The sequence below is a fragment of the Microtus pennsylvanicus genome, chromosome 13 (genome assembly GCF_037038515.1).
Source record: "Microtus pennsylvanicus isolate mMicPen1 chromosome 13, mMicPen1.hap1, whole genome shotgun sequence".
NCBI classification, from domain to species: Eukaryota; Metazoa; Chordata; class Mammalia; order Rodentia; family Cricetidae; genus Microtus; species Microtus pennsylvanicus.
Genome location: NC_134591.1, coordinates 78,065,280 through 78,079,800, shown reverse-complemented (window position 1 = coordinate 78,079,800; position 14,521 = coordinate 78,065,280). Strand labels below are relative to the sequence as shown.

The following is a 14,521-nucleotide window of genomic DNA, read 5'->3' as shown; positions in this document are numbered from 1 at the left end:
ATTGTAATCTGCAGTTCCCAATTTTGTAAAAGCAACTGTTTCATAGTTCAAAAAAAAATCAAACTACAAAATTTCCCATACCAATTATTCTTTTATACTATTTTAAATGATTTATTTTTAAAATGATTCATTTATTTTTATGTGCACTGATGTTTTGCTTGCATGTATTTCTGTGTGACAGTGTCAGATCCCTGGAGCTCCAGTTAGACAGTTGTGAGCTACCATGTGGGTGCTGGAAATTGAACCTGGGTCCTCTGGAAGAGCAGATAATGCTCTTAACCACTTAGTCATCACTCTTACCCCTCTTTTGTACTTTTTAAGCACCTACATCGTAGTTCCTTATACAATAAATAAATAAAATATTCCATTCAATTTAATATTTGCCTCTAACATTCCACAACCTTAAATTATCTATAAATCAAAGGCAGAGAAATAGAGATCTTGGTGTCAGAACAGATAGACAGACACTATCATTACACTGTTTGAAGCTAGCAAAATTGAAAGTGAAATTTTTCTGCCTATCCTTTTGTCTACTACTGGGTAATTTTCTTATACACTTCAATTAATCACATGCCAAGATTAGATGAAATTGATTGGAAGTAGAGTATGTCACATAAATTGAGACATAAACAAAACACTTGGCTCAGATATCCACAAGTGCCTTTTCTATCTTCCTTTCTTTATTTTCCATTTCTTTGGTTTTTGAGATAGGGTTCTCTGTGTAACAGCCCTAGATGTCCTAGAACTCACTCTGTAGACCAGGCTTGCCTCTAACTCACAAAAATCCTCCTGTCTCTGCCTCCGAGTACTGCGAATTAAAGGCATACACTACCACCGCCCAGCTCAAGGCCCTTTCTTGAGATTGGTCTTTCTCCTAAGCATCCTCACATCTGTGTGAAAGAAATGTATCAGATCAACATCCAGGATTTGCTGCCCACCAGCATCAGAGAATGATGAAGTGTAATTCACAAAAAAGCAGAGGCGTGGTGGCACACGCTTTCAACCCCAGTACCCAAGAGGCAGAGGCAGGCAGATCTCTGTGAGACTGCGACTGGTCTACAGAGAAAGTTCCTATCAGCCAGGGTTATGTTCAAAGAAACTGTCTCTCAAAAAGAAAGAAAAAGAAAAAAAAATAGGAACAAAAGAAAAGCACAGATGTTTTCCCTGGGCTGGTTGGAATCTCAGCAGCTGCACTATCAGCCCTGCCCTGCTAGACCAGTGTTCCTGCTGCTGCTCCCAACAGAGGTGTCTAGCCTTCCTACCACACAAGCCTGACCAAATTCCAGGGTGCAAGACTACAATCTGCTCTACCCACCACCTTCAGGCTGTGACAGTCTGCTGAAAGCCCATAGCTAACATGATGCTTTATTAAAACAACTGAATTTCTCCCCCAGAAAATGTGGGTGGAAAGTAAGAATTTTGCCTATCCTTATACCCTCCTCTATCATACTTCTTAAAAACAAAAACTGTTAACATCATACACAAAGACTGTATGTACTCTTATTTTATGATCTGATTATAAAGCTGCTATTGATAGCCCAGCCGACACTGAAATCATTCATTCTCTAAAGCCTACTATACTTGTAGTGGACTTCCATTTTAATCATTTGCTGTAATTTATATTAACTTCCAAGAGCAATGACATCTCTCCCCCAACTCTAAACCTCTCTTGTTCCCTTACAGCAATGCTGTTTCCACCTATATAATTGTGGTGTGGTTTTGTTGTTTCTGTTTTCCTTTCTGAGCCGAGTACTATATACAGGCATTTAAGAGTAGTTTAAAAATTAGTCATTTGTACATAACTGAACAAATACTGAGACCAGAGGTTTCCAATTAGTATCTTCCGCCCACCATGGATTTCAAGTATTCTGAAGTATATGAAGAAAATATTAGACATAAACAACCTTCATTCTCAGTGTCCTTGGGATGTCACATACAGTAACTTAGTTCTATAACATCCACAACATACTCAGGCTAAACTATAAGACTGCAGGGGCTATCTTATATGCTAATCTGTTATCTACATGACACTTTAATAATCTAAATTAGCGGTGCTGAAGAGATGGCTCAGTGGTTAAGAGCACTGACTGCTCTTCCAGAGGTCCTGAGTTCAATTCCTAGCAACCACATGGTGGCTTAAAACCATCTTTAATGAGATCCGGTGCCCACTTCTGGCATGCAGTCATATATATGCAGAAAGAACATTGTATATGGAATAAATAAATAAATCTTTACAAAAAATCTCAATCAGCAGAATTTGAGAAAAGTCAAAGTAATGAAATATCTAAATGCTCTTGAATCCTAAGAGATTGGAGATTTCATTTACTGTTTGAGCCACTGAATGTTCTTGCAGCCTCCTCTCCTTGCCAAAACTATATTCAACACTCTTCAATGAAGGCATGCAGCTACTCTGGGCCAATACGACACTTAATGAGAGCTTTGCTTTGGCATGTTCTTTTTGTAATCTGAACCTCGGAAAAGCCTTATTTTGAACATCTGCTAAAATAGAATAAATCTGAATTAAGAGAAAAATTTAAGATGTCTCCATTTTAAACAAAGCTTTAAAGCAGGTAACAGGCAAATCTTATTAAGATTACATTTTTAGGGCTGGAGAGATGGCTCAGAGGTTAAGAGCATTGCCTGCTCTTCCAAAGGTCCTGAGTTCAATTCCCAGCAACCACATAGTGGCTCACTACCATCTGTAATAAAGTCTGGTGCCCTCTTCTGGCCTGCAGGCATACAAACCAATAGAATATTGTATACATAATAAATAAATATTTTTTAAAAAAGATTACATTTTTAAAGCCCTGAACACTTGTGCTGTCTCATACCTCTAATACCAATCAATACTCAAGGCAGAGGCAGAAGAATTACTGTGAGTTCAAGGCTAGCCTATGCTATCTAGTGAATTCCAGGCCAGCCTGGAGTACAGTGTGAGGCCCTGACAAAAAAAAAGGGGGGGGGGGTAAACATTAGGAGCTGGAGAGATGGCTCAGTGCTGTGGAATAATCCTTCTGTATGTTGTGTTGCTCACATTGTTAATAAAACTCTGACTGGCCAATAGCAAGACAGGATTTTCGGGGCAGAGACCATTGGGAAGAAGAAGGGCAAAATCAAGGGGTCATGAGGAGATACAAAAGAAGCAAGTGATGAACATGCTGGGCTAAAAAAGGGTACTACCAAGTGACAGAGTAGAGATAAAAAAAATATAGGTTAAGTTGTAAGAACTATTTAGTTACAAGTCTAAGCTTCCAGGAAAGGATTTAAAATTAATACTAAGTCTCTGTGTGGTTACTGGGAAGTCTGCAGTCCTGACGAAAAACTCCACCTACAGGTCAGTGGTTGAGAGCACTGCCTGCTCTTCCAGAGGACCCAGTTTCAATTCCCAACACCCACACGGCAGCTCACAACTGTAACTCCTGTTCCAGGGGATCCAACACCCCCACACAGACATAGATGCAGGCAAAACACCAATGTACATAAAATCCAATGAAAGTAAACATTAAAACTGAATATAAGAAGTAACAAACAGAATCCATAACCTTGAGAACAATTACACTCTTCCTGTAAGGGCTGAAAAATGGGATGACAGAAACAGTAATAATGTAGCTCAGCTGGTAGAGCGCTTGTCTCCCGGGTAGAAAGCCCTGAGGATGATCCCCAGCACCACATAAAACCTAACGTGGTGGGACACGCCAGTAATCCCAGCACTCAGGACGCAGAGGAAGCTCAGAAGTTCAGTCGTCCTCAGCTACAGAAAGAGTTCAAAGGCCAGCCTGGGCTACAGGAAACTGTCTCAGAATCAAGAAAAAGTGTTTTCCTTGACAAGTTTACAATTTAATATAGGAACCAGAAATGGGAAAAACTAGTTATGTCCTAGTAATTCAGCTGTTCTTGTTTTTAGACTCTGCAGCACACTGCTGCTGAACCCCGAAGCTCATTCTTCTCTTCCCTCAATAACAAGGATGTGGTGCTTAGCTGGGTATAGGGCCCTTCCCTGTCCCCACATAGCTAGGCTGCTCATAAGGCTAAGCTCAGGCCACAGGCTATAAACTGACCTATATACTGTAATAATTTCTGGGAAGAGAGTCTTGGAAAGGGGAGTCTACTCTTCCGTCCTTCCAAGGAGCTTGAAAGTCAATATATAAGGGGGAATCTCAGATGCCACAGAGAACTGCAGCCACACAGTAGAGTAACTAAAGACACAACTAACTGACAACTCCAGTCTCTCCAAAAATATTTACTCAAATATTTTTAAATTGCTATTAAGTAGGACATAATGTTTAAATTACAGTAATCTACAGTAACCAGAACACTGGTTTTGGGAAAACACCCTCAACTTTTTAAGTTTAAGAGAAATCTAGAAACATATGATTCTCCTAGAAAGGACATTTAAAAAAAAAAAAAGATAGAACACTGACTGGGCGGTAGTGCATGCCTTTAACACCAGCACTCAGGAGGCAGAGGCAGGTGGATCTCTGTGAGTTCAAAGTCAGCCTGGTCTACAAAGAGAGTTCCAGGATTGGCTCCATAGCCATAGCTACTGGCGAGAAACCCTGTCTTGAAAAACCAAAATAGGGAAAAGGGGGGACAGGGAGCAGTCAAATGGAAAAAAGTTCAAATTGACTATAATCCAGCTACTCAGGAGCTGAAGGGAAGGCCTGGGTACTATAGTGATGTAGGATTCCCCTCTGTATGCTATGAATATGTTTTATTGCCACTGGTTAATAAAGAAGCTGCTTTGGCCTATCGCAGGGCAGAATATAGCTAACTGGGAAATCCAAGCAGAGACAGAGGAGGAAAGAAAGCACAGTCAGAGAGATGTCGTGGAACTGCCAATGGAAGAGGCCAGAACCTTACCAGTAAGCCACACTTGTGTCAACACACAGATTAATAAAAATGGGCTAATATAAGATGCAAGAACTATCTAGGAATATGCCTGAACTATCAGTCAAACAATGTTGTAATTGATATAGTTTCTATATAATTGTTCCAGTCTGGGAGGCAGAGAAACAAATATGTAGTCTCTGCCAACACTATAGGAATACCTCTCTCCTAAAATTAAAAGAAAATTGCAATCAGAATTTTAATGAAGGAAAAATCAAATATGGTGGCTCAAAGGCTGATTAGGGGAGGGTTACCATGAACTTAAGCCCATTCAGGACTACAGAATAAGACCCTGACTCAAAACTGAGAATAAAATAAAATGTAAAAAATTATGCATTGAGTTGCTTATCATAATACAAAAGAACAGTTGTATAATACACATACTTTCTAGTTGATTCATTAAGAAATTTTACTTTGCCTACTGAGCCAGCTACCATACTGCATTACTGAAAAGTTAGTCCTTGAAATGGCGATTAAATAGAGAAAGGTGGAGATTTAAGGGGAATTTAAATGTAGGGTGAAATGAACAGTTATGGAAGATCTATCATATATAACCTATATTATGCTAATTATATTGAGAATACTTTCAATTATGAAATGATAAAGATATAAAGAGTAGGTTTTTAATATACATGAAATGATATACTTAGTGAAGTGACTTCAGATGGCTAATAATTTTCATGTATTTAAAACTTTCACTCAGAAGAGCCAAGTAACTAAATTTCAATGGTTTTCTGATAGTAAAACTGTCTACTAAAAAAATTAATTTCTTAAAAATTCACTAGAAAATTTATATTAAAATGTAGAAAAGAAGTAGAAACAGCCTTTTAAAAAAATGTTTCCAGCACTTAGGATATTAGCTATCTCCAAGGCAAAATTTATTCACAAAAGCATTTGTTGGGGCTGGAGAGATGGCTCAGAGGTTAAGAGCATTGCCTGCTCTTCCAAAGGTCCTGTGTACAATTCCCAGCAACCACATGGTGGCTTACAACCATCTGTAATGAGGTCTGGTGCCCTCTTCTGGCCTGCAGGCATACACACAGACAGAATATTGTATACATAATAAATAAATAAATAAATAAATAAATAAATAAATAAATAAATAAATAGATAGATAGATAGATAGATAGATAGATAAATATTTTTAAAAAAAGCATTTGTTATGGAATATTTAAATCCTCAAAAAAATTAAGAAATAAACAGTCCTTGTCCATGTACATTTTAAGAAACTCAACAAACATAACCCTATTCCAGATAGCATTTTTAATTTTGTAAAGTCTAATGTTCTCAGCTGGTAGAGCTGTCAGAATAAGGGGAAGACAGTATCTAGAGAGAAGACAAACACATGGGTCAACACCAAACTCCAGCCAATCTCCATCAAGAGCAGAGCCAAATCCCAGCATTTCAATTTAAATTACATTCCAACTCAATTGCCATCACGCCACTCCATATAAAAACTGTTTCCTATGAAAAAGATTTTTTTTCCCTACAAAACTGAGAGTGTATGAGACATTAAACAAGTATTCCAGCAATTTCCTCAGCTACCACAAAGCAGGGCATAAATGTATGATTACAATAAAGGGAGCATTTAACAATTAATTGAGCCAGCAAAAGCTGAACCTCTAGAGCTTAGGGGTTCAAACAGTTGTTCACTAAGCAAAGGGGCAGAAGATTAGACATAACTGCAGGAGATCTCAGTCCAATTAGACTCTAGGTAAATTCAATCTCGTTCTACTACAATTGGGTGCTGTCTGTTACAAACCTGGCACAGTACCTGTAGGGCCCATCTGCTGCTTTTTTTTAAAACTCTTTTTGTATTATAGTTCACTTCAAATGGCCAGCAAGGACATTGGAGCAATGGCTAGCTGCTCTTGCAGAGGACCCAGGTTTGCTCCCAGCACTCACTTGACAGCTCACAGCTATCTGTAAGCCCCAGTTCCAGGTGATCTGACTACACTCACCTAGTACAAGTACATATATGCAGGCAAAACACTGATACCCAGAAAATTAAAAGTAAACATAAACCTTTAAAAAAAAACAAAACCAAGTTTCAAGACAGGAAATGATACCTTTCTGCCCTCTTTAAAACAAACAAACAAAAAAAAAAAAACAAAAAACTCCATCTCTGTAGCTTTCCCTCTTAAACAGTGGAAATTCCAGCATACTGCAGGTGGAGTCCAGCGATCATAAGCTTGAAGGGAGCCCAGTGAGCCTAGGCCATATGGGGAGGGGGTCCATTTTGTTCTGCTTGGGTTCAGCTGAAATCCTATTCAGCTACATGCAAATAACAAACACACTGAAATATATATGTTGATCCTTTTTGGCTCAAAACTTAATACAAATTTAAATCACCTAAAAATTTCATCAAATAAACTAACACTGATTCAGTCCCTCAGTATGGGACCCCGAGATTCTTCATTTACAGACCAGCACTTTTAAAGAACTGAGCAACTGAGAAGAAGCAGTCACCTGACTCAATGATCTTTCCTTTATGAAATCAAAAGGACAGCTAGTTTCAAATTTCCTGGCATTTCTCCTTCTAATTCTAGTAACTTTAAATGGCAGTTTTTCTTATTTCATTTACCGTCATAGATAAAAGTCATCATTTTTATCTGATGAATATTCTTTTACATAAGCAGGATTTAAAAAACTTCCCAATACACACTAAACGAAATAAAGTGAAATTTCAGTAGAAATAGAAGAAATAAAAGTTAATTAAAGTGGTCTACAACTCAACATACATTATAATGTGATTAAGAATAGGAACTAATCCAGGCAATGGTGGCATACAACTTTAATCCCAACACTCTGGTGGATCACTGTGAGTTCAAGGTCAGCCTGGTCTACAAGAGTCAGTTCCAGGACAGGCACCACAGCTACACAGAGAAACCCTGTCTCCAAAACCAAAAGTAGGGCCAGTAAAACAGATAAGCAGGTTTTAAAATCACTTGCTGTTTAAGTCTGAAAACTTGAGTTTAGATCCCTGGGACCATGGACATATAATGTGACACATGAGCCTCCTCCAATACTAACAATAATAATAAATTTTAAAAAAAAACAAAATAAACAAATGGATATTTCCCAATAAATCTAAAGACACAGCTACAAGATGAAGCAGTCACCTGACCTGGATCACTAAACACAGGTTTCCCTAACCACAAAGCTCTTCCTGACCCCCAGTACCACAGAAGGTGGGTTTAAAACCAGGGAATTGTGTGTGCAATGAGTTAGGATGGTGAAATGGGTCATGTCCAATACACATGGCGTCCTTACAAAAGAGAGGAGTTTGGAACGACACCAAAACATGCAGGCTAGAATGGCAAGTGAAAACAAGATTTATGCAGTCATAATACAGAAGTCAGAATAGAGGCTTAGAATAGTTCCTTCATGAGAACATGGCCCTGTCAAGCTCACCAATCTTGAGAGGCCAAGGCATCCCTGTTGTTTAAATCATTCAGTGCTTTGCTTAACTACCATTGTCTCCTCATGGTCTCTCCCAAGGAGGAGTAAGGTAAGATCTACAGTAGAGTGAGGTGTTACTTGCAATCCCAGCAGCAGGTGGGGGATGGGGTGGTGGAAAGCAACATAAGGTCATCACTGGTACTATATATATATAAAAGGACAAGTGTGATAAAATTTCAAAGAGTGGACAAATTCATGAAAGCACCACCAACAAAACAAAGCAAGGTCAGAAGCCTGGGGGGGTCCTCTCATGCTAATTCCTATACCATGCCTATAACCCACCTTGCTCCTGATTATTGGACCTCTTCTGAAATGCTGCATCAAAAGGAATCATACACTATTATACTTTTGTATTCATTCAACTTCCTAAAGTTTTGTGGGGTTTTTTTACTGTTTGGTTTGTTTCTGGTGTTTGTTTTGTTTTTGGAGACAAGGCTTCTCTGAGTATCCCTGACTCTCCTGGAACTTGCTCAGTAGACCAAGCTGACTTTGAACACAGAGATCTGCTGGCCTCTGCCTTCCAAGTGCTGGAATTAAAGAGGTGCGCCACCACCCTGGTTTTTTTTAAAGACTATTTATACTTCCTTTTTATTCAAATGGACACCCAGAATTCCTTTGCCTCATTTGGATTATTTCCAGTTTAATTCCATTTGTATGCACAGAAATTACTTGTCTCTGTTGTAGTATATTTTGATTGCACTGACACTCCCGAGAATGCCAATAAAGTTTACCTTCAATCAGAGGGCAGAGCTAGCTACTAGATGATCAAAATTAGTCAGTTTTGGAGGACCCCGGACCCCGGATACATAGAAAGACATGGGAAGTAGTAGGGAAGAGCTTAGAAAGATGCTCAGCTCCTTTTGGCTAGAGGAAGGGAAGAGAGGTAGTCACTGCTTCTTCGCCACTTCTCCAATCATTCAGGTTCTTACCCCATATCTTACTCCTGAGTTTTTATTCATAAAAGAATAATTAGAGAAATGCTTCACATCTCAATTCTAAAATACAAGTAAAACAAAATTATTACTGAGTAAGTTTTAGAAGGAATACACACACCAAATATCTATTAAGGAAATGTGACAAGCCTGGAAATGCAAAGTCAATGCCACTGAGCTAACGAAAGACTAAGGATTAGGGTAAGCCTGTAGTGTCCCATGAACAAAAGTGACATGGGCAGTGGTATTAACCAGAGTTCACTGTGCTCCTTAAGACAGAGAAAAGGCAAAATAAGCTCTATAGAGAGCAAGACACAGACTTAGATCCTGACAAGTTCTAAGTGACACCCTGAGTAGAGAACTGGCTCTTGGAACCAGGGGCACAGCAGCCTCTCCTCAAAGGACCACTGCAGGACTCACTCTTTGCCGGTTGGTTGTCTTGAGACAGGGTCTCACTATGTAGCCCTGGCTAAACTGGAACTCACAGAGATTCACCAGCCTATGTTTCCCAAGTGCTAGGATTAAAGGCGTGTGCCACCAACCACCTGGCTATAGGGCTCTTTCCTTATACCACTTGAGATATACCTAAATTCAGATTTTTCCATTATTACAATCAATTAAAAGATCTGTCCAAAACTACCAATCCCTGGAAGACCTCTCTTGTAACATTCTCTAAAGGTCCTAAATGTCTGAGAGTCAACTAAGGAGCCAGACACTATGCCTATATTTCCAATGCTCGGGAAGTGAAGACAAGAGGATCAAGAATCATTCTCAGCCACATAGAAATGATTCAAAGTCAGGCTGGACCACATAAGACTGTATTCAAAAATAAGAAAGGAGAAAAGGATAGACATGTATAGCACACACCCCATGACCCAGTTGCTCAAGAGATTGAGGCAGGATAGTCACAAATTCAAGTCTTGCTGAGGGACTCAATAGGGACCCGGATTTGAAACTACAGTTTTAAAAAGAAGACAACACAGAACAGACAAAGAAACATCGAGACACCAGGAAGATGGGGGGGGGGGGGGGATGAATGTCCATCTTGGAATCTAGTCATAGAAAACTACTTTTGACTTTTCAATTTTTAAAACGAATCTGAAGAATGGTCAATATTTAACAAACCTCCAACTCAGAAGTTATTTGGGAAAGGCAACCAAGTCATTTAGCTTTAAATATTAGCCTCTAGACCACTCAACAGGAAGCACTCAGCAGATCTAAGGCAGGCAATTTACCAAAGGGTGCCCAGTAGAGCACAAATCACAGCATCTCCAAATCATTCAAGTACACTAGTCAGCTCTGTGCCTTAACTAATTCTGCATCTGTGACTCCAACCACAAATCAGAAATAATTAAAAACAGGGTATGGTGGTCCAGCACACACTTTAATCCCAGCACCCGGGAGGGCAGAGGCAGGTGAATCTCTGAGTTTGAGGCCAGCCTGGTCTATAGATCAAGTTCCAGGACACCCAGGGCTACACAGAGAAGCTGTCTCGAAAAATAAAAATAAAGAACAAAGAAAACCACTAGAGAAAAAGAACTGTGTCAGTCATTATACACTAACAGCACAAAGACAGGACAGCATTTCTATCACACTAAGAATCTGGAGTGACCTACCAATGACTGCAGAGTATGAGATGGTATGCACAGGCCACACGTGACACTACAGATTTTTATACAAGAGACTGGAGGGTCTGGGGATACAGATCAGCAGTAGAACGCTTGCTTAGTATGCGTGAGACCTTGTGCCGAATCTTCAGCACTGTGCAAAAAAAGAGAAGGACAGGTGACCTGTGCATCCACAGATGTAGGCACTTGTGGGAGGGGTATAAACAAGAGCTGCCAAAGTACTTTAGAAGAGCCAGCCGTTTTGTAAAGGAGCCTGAACAATCTCCTCCCACATTTCTTTGAGAGTATCAAGGAGAACTTTCCATCAAGCTGTAAAGGTGGCCACCATTTGGCAGACACATTTCCTCAACGTTAGCATCCTCAGGGAGGTGGTAGCACAGATTATCATAGTCCATCAACAGCAGAGACAGAGGAGCTGTTCAATGTCAGAGGTTTTCTTGGCTATAGGACTTCTCAGAGTTAACGAATTACCCACCTCTCAAGAGATGACAGTCTGAGCAGCATTCCCCATTAGCACCTGACTCCTAACATACTGGAATGTCCCTAGTGACACAAAAGGGAGATTCCATATTATGTGTGATGAGCAGGGCTGGCATCTGGCACTGCACAATGCAGCTGGCAATGACTCCAACACTGAATTCCCATCACCACACTACACTGCTGTTTCCAGAGATGGAGAACAATACAACTTCTATGTGAGCTATAATCAACACATGTTAATGCTTTCCCATAATTTACAATGACATAAGCAGCCCAGCACCAGGAGGCACATCTGTAGTCCCCACTTCCAGGAGAAGACAAAAGATCACAGGTTTAAGACTACTGGGCTGGCGACAGAGAACTTTCCAGGTCAGCCTATGCTTACCAGACCCTATATCTAAAGCAAAACCAAACCAAAGCAAAAAGACACCAAGAAAACACACACACACAGACACACACCCCACCCTAAGTTAAAGAGGCCCTCAGTGAGTGAAATAGTAATGGTCGGGAAGACTGGGCAATGAGACATCACTGTGGTCCAGTACTGAATCAAAGAGAAGCATGCACAGCACTGGAATCTGCATGGGACGAATGCTCTGGCAGAATTTCAAGTCCTCTAAGTGCCCCGTCATGGACAATTTCATATTGTACACCCCTCTACGCAACTGTCAACCAAGGAAAGTATAGAGTACAGTTGTAAACATAAGTTTGTCTAATACTAATTATTTTCTGAAAATCCCAAACCAACTCCTATATGGCTCCCCAAAATGTGGAACTTTATACAAATGAATTCAGAAACTCAGTTCTTCTCAGTGAAATGATTGTGCTAGGTTAATGACAGTGTATCCTTTAGTCATAGTGTTGGAAAAACTTCAAACAGGGTAAGACTCCAGTGTACTGATTATACCTCCCATGAAATTTTTGTCATGGATTAACAGTGCAAATAATTCAAATAAAATGATCAGTGATAGTTTTATTCGCTTCTGTAAGGGGGAGGGGTGTGCCTCTCTAGTTGGTTGGCAGGTTTCTCAAAAGACCAGTCAAATTCATAGTGATTCACCCAATGAGTGCTGGTACCTGTGGATTCTGCATTTCTTCAAAGCCTCTCATCTCCACACTGGGTCTGGTTCCCTCAGACCCTTCAGTGCACTGACGACCAGATAATATCCACTGCAAGGGATACCGAACACATGCAATTCATTGCTGTCACTGACTGGTTAAACTGCCTTGGTAAAGGTTTACCTGGGAGTGAGAAATCTTGCTCTGAAAGCCACTTAAAGAATCTTTTTCTAGCCCAGCGGTGGTAGAGCATGCCTTTAGTCCCAGCACTTGGGAGGCAGAGACCATTACTCGCTCGCTATGCGTTTCAAAGCAGCTGTTTTACAGTGAGTCACAGGACAGCCAGGCTAAGTAGTGAGACCGTGTCTCAAAACTCAAAAATCCAAAAACCTCTCCAGTTGCTGGTCAATTCTACTTCAACAGAGATGTCCTATTCCCCAGAATCATAAGGTTTACCTGTCTCTGCTATGCATGTATTCCTTCTGCAAGCCTAATTTATAGCTGAAGATGAATAAAAAACAAAACAAAAAACTGAGTGAGCCAGCAAACATCACAAGGAAGCAAGGTCATCAGAAATGCACAACCAGACAGGGCCAGGAAGACACAAGCACAAAGCTGGCAAACAGACTCCAAGTCTTCCTAGACAATAAAGGAAGCCGAGACCATTACTTTCCCCAGCCCTGTGCAGACCACAATGCTCTCTTACCTCCTGGTCTGTAGACGACATCATCCTCGGTGATGTAAGATGTTATCTCCCCAGTGTCTGTCCTTTCATACCGGGACTTTTTCTTGGGTGGTTTCTTCTTGTTCTTCTTCGTGGACTCCTCCGTGGCGGCACTGTTGTCATTGTCTTCATCCTCGCTATGATCGCTCTCAGCATAGTTTTTGGCTCCTCCTTCCAAAGTACAGCTCCTTCGAGGCCTGGCATTCTCACTCTCTCTTGCTTTGTCTCTTTTCTCTCTCTCTCGGTCCCGATCCCGGTCCCGATCCTTCTCTTTGTCTTTGTCTTTGTCTTTGTCAGCTGTCATGATTCGCCACGTGCCTTCTTCTGTCCTCTCACGGCTAGGCCTCCGTGAAAGGTAGACAGTAAGCCTGGGCTTCAGTCTTCTGAATTTCTCACTCAATTCCAGGGAAAATCCAACCACTCCAACAACCCCAACGGTTCAAAAATGCTAGGAGAGAGAAAAGAAAGGGAGGGTGTCAAATTGGTTTTTCTTTGAAGCTTAAATGCTTCCTCTTATTTCCTTCCTAAAATAACATGCTGCTTTATTTAAAAACTGGAGATGGGCAAGGTAGTGGTGGGGCACACCTGTAATCCCGGCACTCAGGAGGCAGAGGCAGGTGAATCTCTGTGAGTTCCAGGATAGGGAACACAAAAATACCCTGCCCAAAAAAACCGGAGCTGGAGAGAAAGCTCGGCAGTTAGGAGCACTTGCTGTTCGGCCAGAGGACCAGAACTTGGTTCCAGTTCATTTCCAGGGCATCCAATGCTCCCTTCTGGTCTCCAAAAAGCACTGAATGAATGTGGTGTATATACAAAGATTAAGAAAATGCTGCTAGACCTAAAATAAAAACAAGTCTTTTTTTTCATTTATTTATCTACTGTTATATGTTTATCTGTGCCTGCATGAGTTTATGTGCATCACACACATGAAGGAATCCACAGTGATAAGAAGAGGGTATTGAGTCCCTAGGAACTGGAGTTATAGGCAGTTGTGAGCTGCCATTAAATCGTTTTTTCCCCAAAGAAAACACTATTCATGCTTCCAATATAAAAAACATCTTACGTGCCATCATGGAAAAGCAAAACCAGAGAAATACAATTTCACACACACACATACACACACAAGTCGTGCCAGCTCAATGGTGGGCATAAACTAAACTTATTGTACACTCATTGTTTTTATCTTTTTTAAGGAAAAAGTATAGTATAACTCAGTTAGCAACATATAATGGGAAGAACTGTAAAAAATTAACTTCAACCCAAAATTTAAAAGGAAAGAACCTGTGGTACAAATTACTTCTGTGTAAGACAACAATTTGCACAGGTATGGGAACTGTTGCAGGAGCCAC

The 14,521-nt window shown here is 40.4% G+C and overlaps 1 protein-coding gene across 9 annotated transcripts in view; it reads right to left on the bottom strand.

The window, feature by feature from the left end:
* Nucleotides 1-14,521, bottom strand: part of Rere (arginine-glutamic acid dipeptide repeats) — a 366,134-nt gene that overhangs the window by 222,508 nt on the left and 129,105 nt on the right. For 7 of the 9 annotated variants that reach the window (XM_075945067.1, XM_075945071.1, XM_075945068.1 and 4 more), the window contains exon 1: nucleotides 13,155-13,599. In XM_075945067.1, the coding sequence (XP_075801182.1) occupies nucleotides 13,155-13,476 (322 nt within the window). In that variant the 5' untranslated portion in view covers nucleotides 13,477-13,599. Of the gene's footprint in view, nucleotides 1-13,154; nucleotides 13,621-14,521 lie in introns of those variants that run through there. The other 2 variants (XM_075945074.1, XM_075945075.1) reach the window with 1 other exon arrangement.